General features: G+C 41.4%; 1 protein-coding gene across 4 annotated transcripts in view; it reads left to right on the top strand.

Annotated features, from left to right (window-relative positions):
- EPG5 (ectopic P-granules 5 autophagy tethering factor) overlaps positions 1 to 18,459 on the top strand; it is a 57,323-nt gene extending 38,864 nt beyond the window's left edge. For 2 of the 4 annotated variants that reach the window (XM_088156248.1, XM_088156247.1), the window contains exons 28-44: positions 85 to 227; positions 1,452 to 1,608; positions 2,598 to 2,792; positions 3,778 to 3,991; positions 4,755 to 4,915; positions 5,032 to 5,239; positions 5,987 to 6,062; positions 6,897 to 6,997; positions 7,194 to 7,369; positions 7,845 to 8,030; positions 9,513 to 9,722; positions 9,881 to 10,025; positions 11,025 to 11,267; positions 12,244 to 12,463; positions 13,962 to 14,177; positions 15,343 to 15,457; positions 16,505 to 18,459. In XM_088156248.1, the coding sequence (XP_088012374.1) occupies positions 85 to 227; positions 1,452 to 1,608; positions 2,598 to 2,792; positions 3,778 to 3,991; positions 4,755 to 4,915; positions 5,032 to 5,239; positions 5,987 to 6,062; positions 6,897 to 6,997; positions 7,194 to 7,369; positions 7,845 to 8,030; positions 9,513 to 9,722; positions 9,881 to 10,025; positions 11,025 to 11,267; positions 12,244 to 12,463; positions 13,962 to 14,177; positions 15,343 to 15,457; positions 16,505 to 16,687 (2,949 nt within the window). In that variant the 3' untranslated portion in view covers positions 16,688 to 18,459. Of the gene's footprint in view, positions 1 to 84; positions 228 to 1,451; positions 1,609 to 2,597; positions 2,793 to 3,777; positions 3,992 to 4,754; positions 4,916 to 5,031; positions 5,240 to 5,986; positions 6,063 to 6,893; positions 6,998 to 7,193; positions 7,370 to 7,844; positions 8,031 to 9,512; positions 9,723 to 9,880; positions 10,026 to 11,024; positions 11,268 to 12,243; positions 12,464 to 13,961; positions 14,178 to 15,342; positions 15,458 to 16,504 lie in introns of all 4 variants that reach the window. The other 2 variants (XM_088156246.1, XM_088156245.1) reach the window with 1 other exon arrangement.
- Positions 18,460 to 18,807: the final 348 nt, after the last annotated feature.

The raw sequence follows: 18,807 nt of genomic DNA, 5'->3' as shown, positions 1-18,807 counted from the left end.
ATTTTTAGAAACAGCTGCAACATGGAAGAGTTTTAGCAAAACTGTATTGGTTCTGAAATGAACGTGTGCCTTTCTATCCTTTAGTTTGAAGGGAAGCACAAAAATGAAGCAGTGAGCCAGCAGCTTCATGCTTTGCGTAAAGAAGTGAGGCAGCTGCAGGCAGAAGCCATGAAGCCGCCTTCCCTGGGTGTTGTGGAGGCAGCCGTACACGTGGAGAATTTCATAACGTACGTTGTTCAGCTGCTGCTCTGGGCAGTGGTGTTCGTGTTTCCATTTTGGTTTCGTGTGTTTTTCCATGTGCTCATCAGCTCGGGCCAGCAGCAGAGCTGGAATCCTGAGACCTGTGTGTTTGTGGCACGGTAATTCTTACTATCAGAGGGTCACTCAACCTCAGCAGGGCACACTGCTGAGTATTGTATTGTGTTCTACTTCTGTTCGTTGTTTTCTACTTCTTTTTATTGTTCTGTGCATAATAGCCCTCCTAATCCTGTAAAAGGACACTGAGTGATGACAAGGATGCTCTCTTAAACTTCAGGAAGTGGCAAACTTGTACCACAGCTGTCTCAGCCATAGGCTAAATTGCATGATTTGAATATGACTTTCTGTGGGTTTTTCTCTGTTGTAATGCAGAACATAAATCTTTGAAAGAGTACTGCAATTTGAAGTAGTTATTCAATAGGTGAAACAAAACGATGCAGTGGAAGAGGGCTAGATAATACCAGATTTTTGGGGGAGTGTGAATAAAATGGGGTCAACCAAGGCCCTCTTCCTCACTTGAAGACCTTTTGCAGTTCATCCCAGAGGTCCACTTTTGCAATTTCATCCTCAGTCTTCCAGATTTCTTCTGAGATTCTCTTAGTGTAGCCGTTTTACTATAGAGCGTTATGATTATACAAGTAAAAGGATTTATGTACTACTTGTTCATTCTTGATCATTAATCTGAAAAATTCTGTGGATGAGCCAGTTCTTGGGAATTGCATCTTCTTCACCTGTTTTAATTCAGACTTAGTGAAGACAGGGAATTGATCTCAATGAAACATTTACTGGGCAATACACAAAAAAAATTGGTTGCTTTAATTCTTTTATTGTTGAGCCTGTGAAATAAAATGGGATATTTTTTTTGCAATACAAAGGCAGTTGAGATGCCATCAGAATATGAGAGTACATGATTAAAGGGAGAAATAATCCATTGGGACTATGCTTTGGAAATCTTTCAGTGTTCACTTTCTGGCTGATTATGGAGACTTTCTAAGGCTTGCAAGTATCCATTTCAGGCAGAAAAATTACATGAGCTAAATCTGTGACTTTTTAGTCTGGCTATGAGAAGAAGGGATACTCAGGGAGTATCACAAATACTCATCTCAAGGCAATATGTTGGCAAGAAACCTTTATTGTCACAGGTTATTCTCCGTATGTAAGTTTAAACTGTCTTTTTAACTTAATATTTTCAGGGCCCTGATAAATATCTACAAGGTGCAGCCTATGCCTGCAATCAAGAAAGTTGGAATTGGTTTGTTTTTCACATTGGTAGAATATGTGTGTGATGAAACCCAACGTAATCCTCCCACAAGACAGTTCTTCACGTCCTGCATTGAGATTCTCGGCCAAGTGAGTTTATTTCTTGAATATGAAAATATTTTCTAAATTTTTAGAATTTGATTTTTTTGATGCTTATTCCAATTTCACTTGCTGTTACCAAGAGGGGGGAGGTCCTAAACATGTTCAGAAGCCTCAAAGTTAATTTCTAAGCTTCTCTGCCATTTTGTTTTCAACTAATTGTGTAATAGTCCTTAGGAGAGGTGAAGCTTGCATTTAAGCAAAATAAAAACTGTTGCTCTGAGGTGCCTCTGCTTAGTGTTAATAAGTTGTCATTGTGTTAGTTAAATGCTGGAGTTTTGGCCAGGTAACTAAGGTTTGGATACTTTCAGTTCATAACAGTGTTTCAGCATAGACTTTGCTTTTACCTGTCACTTTCTGGTTGATGCACATCTCGTCAGCCTCTGTATTTAGACACCTTTCTTCTGCAGCCTTGCAGTATTCCCTGTGTAGTGAGTTTTATCAGAAGTTTGGTGGTTGAGAAGACAAGTGCTTGCTGGTGGTGGTAATGTTTGCTGTGTTTGTGCTCTGAGAAAAATGATTAGCCTCTGCTTTGGGTCCAGATACTTATTTTTATCTTGGGTAGAGCTTATTTCCATGTGCAGCTGTCTTTGAGCACCTCTAACAGCTGAAGGGCTGAGAAGTTCTTCACATCTGTAATTCTGCCAAATTTTTCCAATTATCAAGCAGGGCTGGTGAAATCAGGATTCATTTTCTAATGCTGTTCCCTCAGGAAAAAATGGTTTTTCTAGGTGTTTTTAGACAACATATGTTACCACAAATGCTGGTCTAAAGTGAGCATGTTTGTTTTGTGATATATCTTGTGGAATAACAGCATTTAGTTGATGTTAGTCTTACAATCTCAGTCTTTTGTTTTTGAGAAAAACTTCCCTTTTTATAAAAGGACCAAAACTATACATGTCTCAACAAGATTAAGAGGTGTATTTTCCGGCTGACTGACATTTGGCTGTTATTTTTTCCACCATTCCCACTTTTCTCAGGTGTTCATCAGTGGGACCAAATCAGAGTGCAAGCGTCTGCTCCAGACGATCCTGCAGAACCGGAGGCTCTGTACTCTCCTTTCTCCTTACTTCACTCCTGTTGCCTCTCCCAGTGAATTTGTGACTTTATACGAAAAGGTTGTGGCCTTTCTGAGTGAGGATAACAGCGATGTTGTCTTCATGCTGCTGACAAAGGTAAAGTCTGGTCTGTGGGTGTTCTTTGCCTAAAGATCGTGTCCTTAAGCTAAAGAGGAAAGAGATGCAAATCTGGTACTTTAAAATAGCATTGACAGGTTCTGTAGAGATGCGTTGGTCATGCAGAATGGTAAGTGTTGAATTTAAGCTCAAGAGGGGCTGGAGTCAAAAGCAAATAGCTTAAGTAGCCTTTTCCAGCCCGGATAGTATCAGTATGTGCTTCCCAGGGCTTACTGCTAAAATTAAAACCATCTCTCGATGATTTCTTCTGCCTGGTATCTCTGCAAACCCATTCATCACAATAGTTAGTGAATGCCAACTATCTACAATCTGCTGTCTATCTAACAATCAACATTTGGGACTATGTCTGCATTTTCCAGTTCTGTTTGGCACCCATGTGCTTCCTGCCTCTCTTAAAGCAGAGTATGGTAATAGCAAGTGGTTTGCACATCTTCTGTTACTCACGATACTTCCAATGGAGATAGTAGTGTAACACTTGGCATTTGATATTGCTCTGATCCCCCTCTTTAGTTACAGGGAGATAGCTGAGAGCAGGAGGAAGTCTGTCCTGGGCAGGACTCTGAGATGGCCGTGGTGGCAGTGGCCAGTACTGTCCCTGCTACCAAGGTCCAAGCTGATGTTCAAGGAGCTGTGAAAGCTCTGCTCCTCCACCTGAAAATGTACAGGCTGTATCTGAGTTTCCACATAAGTTTAATGCTTGTGTGGAAACTCAGACACATCTTCATGAATCTGAGCCCTTCTGCCCAGGGCTGTTTCACAGTTCTAAAGAAATCTGCAGTATGCTAAATCATAGCCTTTGAAGAATGAGGTTTGGCGTTAGGGCTAACGAGATGCAGATTCATGAGGTCTTTCTTAAATACATAGAAATGTCATGATTTAATTTGCTGGTGACTTCTCCCTCCTCCTAAAGGTGTTGTGTCTGTTGAATGTCCTGCTGACAAATGCTCCCTGTGCTCTGTTGCAGTTTGACATCACGCAGTGGTTGAGCGTGGCCAAGCCGCCTCTCTCGGAGCGCACCCAGCTCCTGGAGTCCATTCACTTGGCTCTCAATGCATGTGGCCTGGAACCTGAAGAAGATATTTTGATGCCATTTAATATCTTCTGCAAGCATTGGACTAACCTTCTCCAGTATCAGTTCCCTGACCACTACAGTGATTTCTTAAGGTTGTTTGTGCAAAGTGAGTATCTGAGGTGATGCATCCTAAGCCTTTGTACAGAGCCTTGGCTTAAAAATATGAATTCTGTGCAGTAAACTGCAGAGTGATTTATGCTTCCCTAGGTTTCTACCTAGGGCATTTTTATGTGCCTTGCTATGTGATGTGTTTTTGTTAGACATATTGTAGCTCTTCTGTAGGTCAAGGCACACAAATCAGTAACAACAGATTTTTCAGCCCATGTAACAGGAGAAGGATAGAGGAGAGTCTTCTGTTAATGGATGCACCTATTAATGGTTATGCCATGGTCTGTAATGAAGAACCCTTGTTTTTGATTCAGTTTTTGATTACCCTTCAATATCAGGCAGAGAGCTGGAATTATGAAAATGTGTAACTGACATTGAAACCTGCTGAAAATGTCCTGGTTGACATTTGATGCCACCCATATTCTGATGTGCCCCTCAAATGAGAACAGAAGTACTTCTGTTTGTCAAACCATACCTGCTGAAGCAGCAGCTGTTTCTTAATGTGTATTTGCAACCAGGAATGTACAAAGTGCCTGGGAAGCTGTCTAAGAAGAGAAACATGTAGATGCCAAAAGGAAATGTTGATTACATTTGCAAACTTGAGGTAATCTCTCACCCTTAAACCTGGGGCTTTCAAACTCCCACATTACCTAATTTTTCATGTAGCAGGGAGCTCTAATTTCAACCTTTTTTGACTTGATTGGAGAAAGAGACTGACATCTTTCTGGTTTTCACGAATGAATTCCCTTCTTTCTCCTAAGGCTCATCAGAGCAGCTTCTGAGCCCTGACTGTTGGAAGGCATCACTTCAAGCTTTGGGGTGTGATTCAGCAGTGACTGAGCAGGGCAGTTTCAAGAAAAGTGATTCTGCTGAAGGTCCTGTGATGAGGGATGCTGCAAAAACTCTCCTCTCCCCACAACAGGTGGGTGCCTTTTGGGTTGATTTATGTTTTTCAGGTGAAACAGACACCCTCCAGTGACAGATAACACTGCTGTGCAGCCTTTCTACAGCTGATTAATAGCTTCCTTCTTTTTGCAGGTCAGAGAGACAATAGAATGGCTTTCCACATCCTTCTGCAAACTCCGACTGGCCTCTGTGGACTTCAGGACTTTTGGCCTGTTTTCAAAATGGAGTCCTTATGTGCCTGTAGTGAACACATTCCTGGAGTATCTCATTAAACGACTGATTGACACTGAAGTTGCTAATTTAGCCCAAGAGCCTGTTGGCAGTAGTAGAATTTTAGCAGGTAATGTGTCTTAAAAGCAGATTTTATAAGAACAGACACCTGATTTCTCTAATTCCCTCTGTTAAGGGCCAGTTAAATATACAGTAAAATCTTCTTTGCATTTGTGCAATAATGGTTGTATTAAAATACAGATGGGAAATGTTGCTGCTGCTTCATGGCCACGTAGGACTTGGTGCTTTATAATCTGAGAGGAAGCTTTTTTATATTTGAGTTTGCTTCAAAATTACTTTATGAGGCAATTGTACTTTCTTCAAGAAAAATAGTCTTTTTCACTGAGCAGAGATTTGGAAGGAGACACTACTGAATTTCATCGTGCATGATTTAGATCTGGAGAAAGTTGGCTTTTCTTTTAATTTTTAATTAATTTTTATTTTAATTAACACATTTTAATATGTGCAGGTATAAAGTGTGAAGCATCATTGCACCCACAATCTCTGGTGTGTTATTAAAGTTATACTAATAAAACATCTTAACAATGCGAAATGCTTATGATGGTTGTTAAAGCAGCCCTGTTGTTAACTAGAGTTATTATTAAGCATATTGTATTTTAAATTTTTATTTGACCAGAAAGGACTGATGGAATGCTTGGACTCAGTGATCTTGGAAGTCTTCTCCAGTCTTAATTATTCTATAATTTTGTGAATGCTAGAATGAGAAAAGGATATTATATGCAAATTTAGAAAAGTGTAATATGTTCACTGTTTTTGATTTGAAGGAAAAAAGCAACTTTGTTTTGTTTCCTTTTAGCATTGCAGTCCTTGTATTCCGTCATTGCTGGACTCTTTAAGCCATGGATACTGGTCTTGGAGAAAGAAGATGCAAGGTATATATTGCATTTTAAAATTAAATCAATTTTTGCTAAAGTAGGGACTTTAGTCCTATAAGAATGGCTTTCATTATTATCTGGTTTTTAATAATTTGTGGCTGTCTTGCCTTCCATTTAAATAGCTCTCACTTTGTAATTTCCTTAATAATTACTGAAGTAATTCATGACCTACATCAAATTTTCCAAGCTTTGGATAGAATAATTATTTTAGATATGAGAAAGATCTTGTAATACTACGAGCAGAGCTTGATTATTTGAAGGATTTCACTCAGTTTTAAAAACACTGAAACTTGAATTTTGGATTCCCTTTTTTTAGCTTTCATAATATATATAATACCTGTTTAAAAGAAAACAAAAAAGCCAAACAAATGCAACCCCAAATGCCAGTGGTATATAAAGAAACTTTAGGCTAAATGAATGCTGTGAAGATCTATTGCCTCATGTACCTCTGTCTTCACATAAAAAGTTAGTTATGGTACTATCCATTCAAATATTGCTTGCTTTCAAAATTAAAAGCTTTCGGAGTTGTGAGTGCACCTTCAGTGCTGAAGTTGTAAGGTTTTCTGCTGTTGGTGAATAATGTCATTGAGAAACTCTGTTCTTTCAATTTCATTATGAAATATCAAAGAAGTAATTTCTGCTTACTCAGTGGATCTGGTGGGATAGTGATGGTGGGATAGTGAACCATGCAGCTCTTCTAAGGAAGAAGAGGGGAGTCCCAAAAAGCTGAAATTGGGAGGACTTCTGATACCTGTACTTCCCTGCTTAGAATATTTAAATTCTGCTCAGGTAACTGAATGCAGAACTTTGTGTTGCATTTCTTTTCAGTAGCCAGCCCTGCTACCCTTGGTTGGAGAGTGACACTCCTGTAGCCTCCACTGTGGTGTGTTTGTTTGCAGATTGCATCAAGCTTTTGCATGAGAGCTTCAAAGGTGAGCATGAAATCCTAAGCCTCCCCACATGTTGATTTGGAGGAAAAAACCCCAAAAGTTTAGTGTGCAGTTTTTCTTTGGGTGTATTTTAGTGTAATTTGCAAATCTTCCATGTTCAAAAATAGACTTTCTTCTGAAATCAAGTTTTATCTGAATTTTTTTCAATTGTTAATTTGTCTGTCTTCTTTGATTCTAGAAAAGCTGTTGCCAAGCCACCATGGGGCACTCTGGTTACACCTAATGCATTACTGTGAGTGTTGCACAGCCCCCAAAATGCCAGAGTTTATTCTCTATGCTTTCCACACTGAGTTCAGAAGGCTTCCATGGAAGGAAATGCATCCAGACCAGATGCTTATGGAAGAGTTCTTTAAAGTGAGTTTGTGGCATCTATTGAATTAAGTTCATAGTCAGTGCCGCCCTTGAAAATAGCTGGAGAGCAGGACACAGCTGTTTTTGCAAGCAGGCTTTTAAAGTTTGTTTTTGGCATTCACGGCTGCTCAATTTATGATGGATTTCTGTGAAGGAGTGCTTTTGAGTCTTAACTAAGTTGTGAGGAGCTGTACAGCTCCCTCTTTGTTGATCTACTGGAATGTCTCATTTATTTTATGTGTATTTAATGCTTTTAGTTAGATTTAATATATTATGCTATTGCCATGTTGTTCTCATTTCCAAGTCATCTGAGACAAGGTAAAGCTGCAAGAGGGGGAAATGATGGAGAAAAGACATTTGTCTACTCCTCCAATGACCTAAAATGCTGCTGTAGATTTACGGTTGGCTATGGAACTGAAAAGTATAAAAGTACTTATATCTTACATTGTCCACACCTTTTTCCCTTTCTCCTTCCTAGATCGAAAGAGGCAGCCCCAAGAGTTGTTTCTTGTTCTTGGGTTATGTTTTATGTGAAGTAAACTGGGTCAGTGTCCTCTCTGATGCCTGGAGTCCCAACCCTCATCCTCAGACTCATGGCATGATTGTCTGTTTGTTGTACATGATGGTCCTGTTGGCAAAGGAGGAACAGCTCATAGGCGAACAGGTAATTTTTTGTGATGGTTCATACCCATCTCTTAAAAACTATCCTTTATTAGAAAGGACACGAGATGTGACTAAATCCAGTTCATTGCTTCTGAAAGACTCTTCAGAAGGTCTTGATCATCTTCAAGAAGTCCCAGTTCACATATGTCAGCTTTCTTCCACTTGCACTATCTTCTGCTCTCCATTTCCTCTGAGGCGTTACAAGATGCTGCACTAAGATGTCACCAGCAGCCTTTGACCATCATTGTATTTCAGTTTAGGAAAATTACCAGAGTTCATGTGCTTTGACCTGAATGTGTTTGCTTATCAGAAGCTTCTCGAGCTTCAGAAGATAGCTGTTTGCACATGGTGTGAGTCAGCCTCAGGAATTCCCTCCTTCCCTCCAGCAGTGTGTTAAACTGATGTAGTGTCAAGAGATTTTTGCCTCCCAGAGCACTCCTGTGACACCTTGATCTAAATCTCAGCCTTTCTCAGCCCTGTGTCCCAGGGCACGAGCAGCCTGAGGAGTACTTGTTGTACCAGTGTCACATTCCTGTAGAAGTAGTGTAATTTGAGTTAGTTCTGGTTTGTCACCACAATTCCAGTATTTGTTCATTCTAAAACCTGTAGAAACATAGGATAGGATACAGAATATTCTGAGTTAGAAATAATAGAGTCCAGCTCCTGTCCCTGCACAGACACCCCAGCAATCCCACCCTGTGCATCCCTGGGAGCAGTGTCCAAACTCTCCTGGAGCTCTGGCAGCCTCGGGGCCGTGCCCATTCCCTGGGGAGCCTGGGCAGTGCCTGAACCCTCTGGGGGAAGAACCTTTTCCTGATATCCAGTCTAAACTTCTGACACAGCTCCATGGCACTTGGTGTTTCTCTGTGTCCAGGGGCTCTTTTTCACTGCAGATGTTCAAGAATAGATGGGAGCTGCTCATAGACAGAGGGACTTTTACCTCTGCTGACTTGCACTGCCTCTGTGACTGTGGGGCTGCTGTGCTGTTCAGAGTGGTATTGATGGGAATAAGCACATGAGGAGTCCCCCAGGCTGGTGGATGAATCACTAAATGGAAAATTGAGGGACACAGTTTCTCCTGTGAACTTATATTAATGTGATTTTAAAAATAATATTTTAATGCCTCTTTTAAACCTGTACTGAAGTGACTTTAACTTGAAAGGTCTCCATATCTTTCTAGCTGTTTTTACATGTTGAATTTTAACATTTTTCACAGATTTTTGTACTTGGTTAGAGCTGCTGCAACAGTCTTAAACACAATTCTGCAAATATTAGAGACGAAATACATGTGTTAGCATACTGCTTGAGTAAGAAATTGCTTTTCAGAAAGACTCCCTAAGGTCACCTATTTCTGTAGGTTTTCAGCTCCATCTCCTTCAAATTCTGAAGCCAGAGATTCCTTCCAGTATTGAGTACTGTGAGTATGAATTGAAAACTGCAAGGAGGATGTGTGTAGCTTAAACTCATCTCTTTAAATCTTCAGGAATCTCCACTCATAAATCTTCTTGGACAGACCAGCTCCCTTCCTTGGCAGCTTGTGGGCATTTCATCTTACGAAAGCATCATCAGCTACTGCAACAGTCACTACCCTCCCTCTGTTATCCTTGCTAAGGATGCTGGAGCTGAACTGATCGTGAAGCTCCTGAAAATCTCAGCAGGCTTTGGGGCATCTTCAGATAGTCACGTCCACCTTGTGAGTTGAACTAGTTTTGGAGCATCTCCATGCTGTTCTTGGCTTTTGTGTTCTTGGCTTTTTGTGGCTGCTTGTGTATATTACAGAATATGGAAGGAGTTTTATGTGTGATTTTTCTTCCCCCCCCCCCCTTAATTGATGTTAATTTTGTTTGACAGGATGCAACACTGAAGTGCCGAGCATACATTCGCCAGGTGGTTCAGTTCCTCAGCACCTTAGAACAAAGTGGAAAGATAACCCTTGCAATTTTGGAACAAGAAATGGCCAAGTTGCTAGATGATGTAGTCATCTTTAACCCCCCAGGTTTGTGTTGAGGAAATGGCAAATGGCTTCAAGACTGTCAAAATCCTTTATTCTGCTGAGTGGATTGATGAACATCTGTGACGATTTAATTATTTGTATTACTTTCATGTCTCCCTGATGAGCAGCAGGGCATAGTGCTTTGGTGATGTATACATAGGTGGTATATTAGCACAAAGCAAAAACATGAATCTTGCCCTACAGAGCTGTCAAAAGTGACAGAACCAACATTAAAAGTAGGGGTTATGTTTGTGAGTAAAACTGGCTGATATACAGAGGCTTTAGCGATTAATTTCTTTGTCATCTGTTGGTTTGGGGTTTTTTTCTAATTTTTATTTTACTTGTCATTTATCTCTTTCTTTAAAGGGAAGAATGGCACAAATCCATTTTCCTGGTCCTGAGGGATTAGGAGTGATGGGTACAGATGAAAGTGGGGAAAATTGTTAGGTATTAGGAAGAAATTCTTGCTATGAGAGTGATGAGACACTGGCACAGGTTGCCCACGTAAGCTGGGGATGCCTCAACCCTGGCAATGCTCCACGCCACATTGGGTAAGGCCTTGATCAGCCTAATCTAGTGGAAGTGTCCCTGCTTCTGGCAGGAGGGTTGGAACCTAGATGATATTTAAGGTCCCTTCCAACCCTTAATATTCTATGACTCTAAATCGTAAAACTGGGGTAATTTGACAGTGTTGAAGTAGAAGAGGTATACTGGTGTACCCTAGTGGTGTAATTTTTCCAGACACCCAGGATAGTGCAGTGAGATTACCTAGATCTCATTTTTAGTATTAGTACTGTCTTGAGGTTCCTGTGTCAAGCCATGAGTTCAGGTGAAATCCGTGTCTCGCTGTGCTCCGCAGAAATGGTTGTGAGAGGTTGTGTCTCTTCCTGCCCATGGGTGTGTCACGAGGAAGAGGCTTTCCCCAGAAAGTGTCCAGTGGTGAGGCTGAGTCTGGATCCCGGTGCCCTTTGCTGAGAGGGTTCTGTGTTCTGTGACTTGCAGACATGGATCTGCAGACACGCCACCTGGCCCTCAGCAGCCTGTTCATGGAGACGCTGATGATGCTCAACACCTCCAGCATCACCACGGCCGAGTCTCTGCGGGGCAGCCTGCGCAGGTGGATCGACGGCAGGGTGCAGGGGCTGCTGGCCATGCCCCTGCTCACAGCTGCCTGCCACAGCCTGGCCTCCGTGCGCCACATGGCCGAGACCACCGAGGCCTGCATCACCTCCTACTTCAGCGGCGGTAGGCGCCTGTCTCTGTCCCACAGCCTCTGCTCACCCCGGGATGCCACCGAGCACAAATCCGGAGTTACGGATTGGTTTGGGTTGGAAGTGTGGTCAAAGATCACCTTGTTCCAGCCCCTCTGCCATGAGGAAGTGGCTTCACGCTGTCACAAGGGTGGATGGGGTATGAGAGAGAAATTCTTCCCTCTCAGGGTGGTGAGGCCCCGGTACAGGTTTCCCAGAGAAGCTGTGGCTTCTCCATCCCTGGAAATATCCAAGGCCAGGTTGGATGGGGATTGGAGCAACCTGGGATAGTGGAGAGTGTCCCTGCCCATGGCAGGGGATGGTATAAGATGGTCTTTTATGTCCTTTCCAACCCAAACCATTCTGGGACTCTGTGACTGGGGTTTGGGTCTTACAGCTGCCCTAACTGTCTGTTTTCTTAATATCCACACCCATCTCTGTGAAAACTGATTTGCTCTGTGTAGTGTTGCCATTTTTGCAGCTAAAGTGGAGGACTTTATAAAAAAAAAACACCCCAAGAGAACTGAAGACATTTTTCCACTTCTCTAGTGTTCTGTAAGCTAATTTAAGAAAAAAATACTCTGCTTTGGTAAAATTCTGAAAGTGTGGTATGCGTGATTTTTTTATTTTCTTTTTTCTGTTTACATAATCCTTGTGGAACTACATTTTTATTTCTTTCACTGTGTGGAAGATTCAGTACACCTGAGGGAAATACTTCTAATTCCATTGCTAAAATGTTCAAATTTTAGTCCTGGCTGAATGCTGGGAAAATACCTCACCTTGACCTCAAGGAGGTGCCCTATGATAGTGGAATTTTTCTGTTCTCTCCATCAGAGTTGCATGACATGCTGATTACCTGAAAAACAGCTAAACCAGCCCAGATTCTCTTAACTAGTAGTCCTGGTTCTTAGGTTTTACCAAGTGCTGCTTTCTCACATGTTTTTTGTTCTTTCCTTCTGCTTTCTTCAAAGATTCCCCTCACCACCAGGAGTTAGGTTGGGGCCCTATACTTGCTTCCCTCCAAGTTCCTGAGCTAACCATGGAAGAATTCCTGCAGGAGTGCCTGTCTTTAGGAAGTTACTTGACCCTCTATGTCTACCTGCTGCAATGCCTGAACACTGACCAAACCCTTACCAATGAAATGAAAATTCTGCTGACCATCAGCAAATGGCTGGAGCAAGTGTACCCCAGGTATGAAAGCTTCTGAATGTGCCTGGACTTTTGGATTATTATTACTGTTTAGATTAAATTTTTTTTAGAGTTGTATAGCTGGTATATAATTAGGCAGCCCTGATTAATGAAGTTAATTTCAACAGAGTGCTGGATGAAATGGCCTGTCCTTCTATATCTACTAATAGAGGGTCTGTCCATCTGCAGTGCCAACAGAAAGTACATGGAAGAAGGAATTTAATCTGCTAGAAAAGTAGTGAGTTTCAGTAATTTTTCAGTCAGACAAGCTTGGTTTCAATGACAGCCCAGATTTGTGCTCCATAAAAATGACTCGAAGCAAACACTGAATCATTCTGGGTTCCACTTCCCAGCATGTCCACAAGGTGGGATGAGTTATGTGCTGGATATTCGGTCTGGCACTCTGAGAGAAATGGTATTGAAAGCTGCTGGATGGAGACTGTGCAGCAGCTCTGAAACAAACCTGCAGCCAGTGGATCTGATGGGAAGCCCAGAGTTAGTGGCCTGTATTGTTGTAAAACATCTTAGATAACTGGGTTCTGAGGGGAAAGGATGCAAAACTTTGGGGTCAAAATAAAAATATTTAATGTAGGTAACAACTGTAGTTAGAGTTGCTGCTGAAATTGCCAGGATTTAGCAAGCCTGATTATTATTTTTCCTTGTTAACGTTGATAATGTTCATATTTTCTATAAAAGAACAATTTGGAAAAATGTATGTTCCCACTGTTTCTTGAAATTCAAAAAATACTTTCACTGTGGTAGGTACTGTAGTAATTTCATTGCCAAGGCATGAAGGAGACAGCAAAGCCACCATATAAAGCCGATTAAACCTTGCTGTAAACATCAGATCTGACATTGCCTGCAATGGGAAACGACTGGGAGGAGTAATGTGAGGATAGTCTGATGCAGGAAACTCGTGCTGTTGCTTTATGTGGAAAATCTGAGCTTGTTAACTTAAACAGCCAACTGTTTGGAGAAAGATTAAAAATAGCATGGGGGAACTTCACTTGGGGCTTTACTCAACAAAAAACTTCAATGTTTCCTTTTCTCAAGGATCATATTAAATATCTAAATTGTTGTGGTAACAACATCCAGTCCTTCCTGAAGTGTTTTATTGGTAAGTAAAGAAAAGAACAAAGGAGTAGAGATACAGCTACATTCCTTTTGTGCCAAGTCTTAGGCAAGTTTAAATCCACTTACGACTGCAGTATCATTTATTTCCAGTTGTAAAGCTTAAAAGGAAGCACTGTTCTTTGTCCTGTTACAGGCTCTTAAAACTGCTAGCTGGTGGATCAAATCCATAGCAGTAGCAGTCACAACAGTATAATGACTGGTGGGGTAGTGTAATTATGCTATCCTCATGTGATAAAATTAGCTGTTGTTAATTAACAAACTGAATTCTTCATAGACCTAATGAGGAGAGAAATAAACTTCTTAACCTATTCATCTGACTCTTTAATTTTTATTTTCTCTTACGTTTTTCTTTAAATTTTACCTAAAGCTCAGCAAAGGAAGAGGCAAAGCTGTTTCTGTGGTGGCATAAAGCCATGCAGCTATCCTTGGTGCAGCTGGAGCAAGATGACCCCGTCCTGATTGAATCTGTCATCCGAACCCTGCTGTCCATCCAGGGCAGGCAGAGCCAGCTGGCTGAAGAGAGACTCACTTCTGGAATACTTGGTGCTATTGGATTAGGCAGGAGGTCTCCTTTGTCACCCAGGTGAGGGCTGAAGCTGTGTTGGATTAATTGTTTTGAGTCATGGTGTTAAACAAACTGCAGCCTGGGTGCAGAATGCCCACTCTGGGTCCAGCAAAATGTCAGAAGATGATCAGAGTCCACATTTCCCCCAGATGTATAATGTTCTTTGGGCCTGTCACAGAAATAGCACATGAGTGTGTTAATCAGGTGAAGAAGCAAGTATGAACCTTTGCAAAGGTTGTGGTGAAAAAGGAAAGAAAATGCAGTTCTAAATCTGATTTAGTGTCCACCACAAGCAAAGTTTGTATGCAGACTGTTTGTTAGAGGAAGGTACTTCCACCTGGTCTGTAGAAAACTGCTTCAGTTGACTTCCCGAGATTTTGTATATAAACAAACACATTGGAATTTCTGTCCTAACCTTGAAGTATTGGAAACGTTAAGAGATGTGCAAAGCAGCATGTGCTTGCTTGTGATTCACTTTACCTTCTAAACAGAGACACCAAGCTTGATTATTAGGTGTCAAAATCAAGTTCACTCTGGAAAGAATGCTGAGAAAAGAACCCCATAAATGTTTGTGGAACAACAATTCAATCCTGCACCTAAACATGACTTTGTGTTTATAAAGCCCTTCTGGGATGCAGTGCTGTTTTCAAATTGCCCTGAATTCTTGGTGTCATTCAACTCATCCCTTGATTTGGGTGACAGGAGTGTTTTACATTCTGTCACCTGAGGGGTATTTCAGGTGTGAGGTAATGACTATTTCAGCTAGGCTTGAAACAGATGCAATATTTCCTATAAAGGTATTGTATTATCTTCTAGTATGTGTTGTGTCCTATTGTGTGTATACCCAGAGAAACTGGGATCCCCTTCCAGTCCTGGGAGTGTTCAAGTCTGGGTTGGATGGGGTTTGGAGCAGCTTGGTCTTGTGGAAGGTGTCCCTGCCCGTGGCAGAGGATGGTGTAAGATGGTCTTATATGTCCTTTCCAACCCAAACCATTCTGGGATTCTGTGATATTGATTGTGATACTGTGATATTCCAATTCCTAATGCACTGGAATAGATCCTCTCACGCCTTTTCTTTGTTCCTCATGCAAGAGGTACCTCGTGGATGGATCTTAACACTTCATCTGCTGTTGAGCCTTGCAGGTCTGGTGTCACCCTGTCCCTCTGTGCTCTCCCCGTGCAGGTTCCGGGTGGTTGCCCGCAGTTTGTCCGCCTTCCTCCTGGTGCAGATCCCTGCAGAGGGCCAGGTGCGCCTCAAGGCCGGGTCAGAGCCCAGGCTGTCTCAGAAGGCTCAGCAGGTGAGGTGTGCCCATCTCTGTCTGCTTGACATGCCCCCTCTGCATGCTCGTTTAGCTTTTGGGGTGAGCTTTGTAAGAGTCGCTACAAGCGTTTCTTCAAGGTAAATCCTGCTCTCACCTTGTTGGTAAACTTTGTGTTTGACTCTGTCCTAAAGTACCCTGGGTAAAACTTTACATGGTGTTCTGTGTTAATATGAAGGCACTACTTCTGAATCTTACACATTTAAAAGCGGATGATGAACTTAGGTCTATAAAGCCCAACTTCAGAAAGTTTGGAACATAGCAGGTGGAAGGAATTTAAAACAAAGAGGAAAAAACAGTGCTGCTGTGGTTTGCACTGCTTTTCAGTGATAAAGCAGGGCTACATTCACACTGACATTTGTTTATGTGAGGTCAGGGCTTAAAAGCCCTATGACAAATAAATATTCCCCCTTTAGCATGTGCACTGACCGTGGTGTTCTCTCAGTAAGTGCTTGAGAAGAGGAAGGAGGAGTTGGTTAGGAACCAAAGCAAAGTTGCTTGGTACAGCTTATTGCTCTAAAAAAAGGACAAAACTTGTTCAGAAATATTTTCTACATTTGCCCTTGTTAGTCCTGCCAACATAGACATCTCTACAAAGTATTTTTAACTTGGCAGTTAAGATCTAATACTGTTAATGGGAGCGAAACAATACTTTTGTGAAAGACAGTGTCTTCATAAGAACAACCTAAAGTGAAGATTTAAGTGTGTTGCAGCTTGTAGTTTGACATAATTTCTGTGAAAACACATCTTGAGTTCATGAAGCAGATACTTGGCAATGTTTGGGTTACGGAATCCTAGGAAACATTAATAGAACATTAAACAATTAATAGTTTTTGTGTTGATCTTTGAGAGAGAACAGCTTGAAAAATACAAGTTGACTTGAAACACTGTTATGGGATGTTAGTTGGCAACTGTTTTGTGCTGGGTTCTGTAGTAAGTGAGGATCCTTTAGGGGAATTGTGCAGATGGTGTTGTGTTATGGACCAAAATACACAAAACTAACAGAATCTTCCCTTTTCCCTGTAGGCACTGACTGCTCTCGAAGCCATGTCATCCAACAAACAATACACGGATTACCAAGAGCAGCTCTCACAGGCCTCTCTGTTCATCAAGCACCCTGAGCACTGCCTTCGGGATGGCAATAACCTCCTGTCCCTCCTGGTGAACACACTGTACCCAGAAGTGCATTTTTTGGATAGCATTCGGTAGCAGCGCCGGCGGTGGCTTTGGTTTACAAACAGTGTCCTTATTGCACAAGTGATTTTTACCTTCAGAGTTCCACTTTAATTAAGTCAGACCTGTGAATAAGAACTGCACACTGTCAAGTTTTCTCCACTTCAAGGTTTTCTTGCTTTCCTTTTGATTTTTAGGCCTGTGGAATTGCTTAATGGTTTGCGTTTGGTTTGTTTGTTCGTTTGTTTGTTTTTTTACTGAAAGCACTTGATTATCTTCTGTGTGTGGTGCCCTTTGAAGAGAAGGGTGCCTGGGGATAGGTGTAAAAATCACTAGTCAGCACAGCTCATCCTGTAGTGTCTGAAGTTTTTGCTTGGTGCCTTTTTTTATTTTCCATTGTGCCATCACTCAGGCCAGTTCAAAAGTGAGTGGAGGATTGTGTGTAAAAGAGGTTTGACTTTCTTAATCAGGATACCTCTGAGTCTTACCTGATGAGTGTGTGTCTAGCAATTTTTGTGAAATCCCTGTATTTGAAAGGATGGTATTTTAAATCTTGACTTTTTTGCTATCCCACAGAAATCCGTAGTTTAGAGGCATGCCTGCAATCTTTACCCACTTCTGTAAATACCAACAAAAATAGGAATTGAGAACATTGTTTTTTCCTGTTTTCTAAATATTAGTGTGTCTGCATCTATATTGCTTGATTAAATGCAAGTAACTTCTAGCCAAGTTCAAGGGGATTTAAGTCCAGAGACTATTTTCTGGATCTCCAGTGTCTGAGAGGGGAACAGTCAGTTATGATCATGTTAAATAGGATTCCTTAATTACTAAGTCTGGTTGTTTAACAGCTAGAAATATTTAACAGCAGGAAATGTTTAACAACCACCACTTCAGCTTATTTTCTTCTGCCTGGCTGGACATGACATGACAGGATTTTAGATGACACTGTGAAGAGTTATTTTTGTTGTATTAAATTTGGTGATCACTTGTTAAAATTCTGTTGCCAAAGCATGAACCATGAGCCTGTAAATCTGTTGTTTGAGCTGAATGATCACTGGTTTTGTTGCCTTGTCTGATCATAGGATGCACTTTTGTTTAGGAAAAGCAGAAGGCAAAATTTTCCTGGTGCTTGTTTGATGTCCCTTTAATCACTGACCTGTTTGAGCTGGCCCAAGGTCCTGCAGTCCTAGTCCCTTACAGCTCTGTGAAGGAACTGATCACTTTTTGTTTTCCTCCATTAATTGTGCCTTTGTGGTTTTGACATGGTTGCACGTTAAAACATGAGTTCTGGTCAATAGGGGATAGAAATGTGCTACCTACTGTCTGGTCAATAATGCTTTGAGCTGTTGCTCTTAAACCATGGTTCTGGTGCTAGAGGACAGATCACCTTTTCCTTCTTGGCAGGTTCTGCTAATTATGCCAGCTGGGTCATTAGATCACCATCATTTTAATGTGGTCTTAGAGTTCTTTGCTCTATCTGCGAGCCTATAAATAAATATATATATGTATATCCCTTTGTATAGTAACCAGACACCAATGCAGCATGGTTTTTAACAGACTCTTTTGGAAAATTCATGTCTGGAGGAATACATTCTGCTGCTTTCCCCCCCAAAGACTTAAAAGCACTGGGTTTATTAGGTTCAATGTTATTGATCAGTTGCATATAAATGTGAAGAAGTCAGAAATATGTGTTTGACATGCACTTTCAAAATGAGGAATTGTTTCAGCTGTTGCGTTTTTACAAATGTTGTATTTATAACATGCTCTGTCTGCAAAGACCATGCAAAATAAAAATGGAAAATCAAGCAGTTGGTGACAGACACTGTGATGTTTTCAACTTTGTAGAAGTATCCACATCAGATAACAGATAACATAATTGCTCTATGTGTCACCAGTCTTCTGGCTTAATGATCAGCGTGGCAGTGGCTGAAGTCTGAACCTGTTTTGCAGTTTTCTGTGCACATGTGAACTCCAGAGCTTGGGAGTCCAAGTGGTGCCCAAGAGATTGACTTTTTATGCCTTCTGGTTTTACTGGAAGGACTTTGGCATTCCCTGCTCAATACCAGAAGTGTCCTGGTGGGTGCACTGCTGTGTTTTGTCCTTCCACTGGTTTGAGAATACTGGTTTGAGTGGGTGTTTGAGTCTCCCATGAGGAC

This window comes from Sturnus vulgaris, chromosome Z (genome assembly GCF_052056855.1).
Source record: "Sturnus vulgaris isolate bStuVul1 chromosome Z, bStuVul1.hap1, whole genome shotgun sequence".
Classification (NCBI taxonomy): Eukaryota; Metazoa; Chordata; class Aves; order Passeriformes; family Sturnidae; genus Sturnus; species Sturnus vulgaris.
Note: the sequence above shows the minus strand (reverse complement) of the source record. Positions and strands in the feature narration are given on the sequence as shown.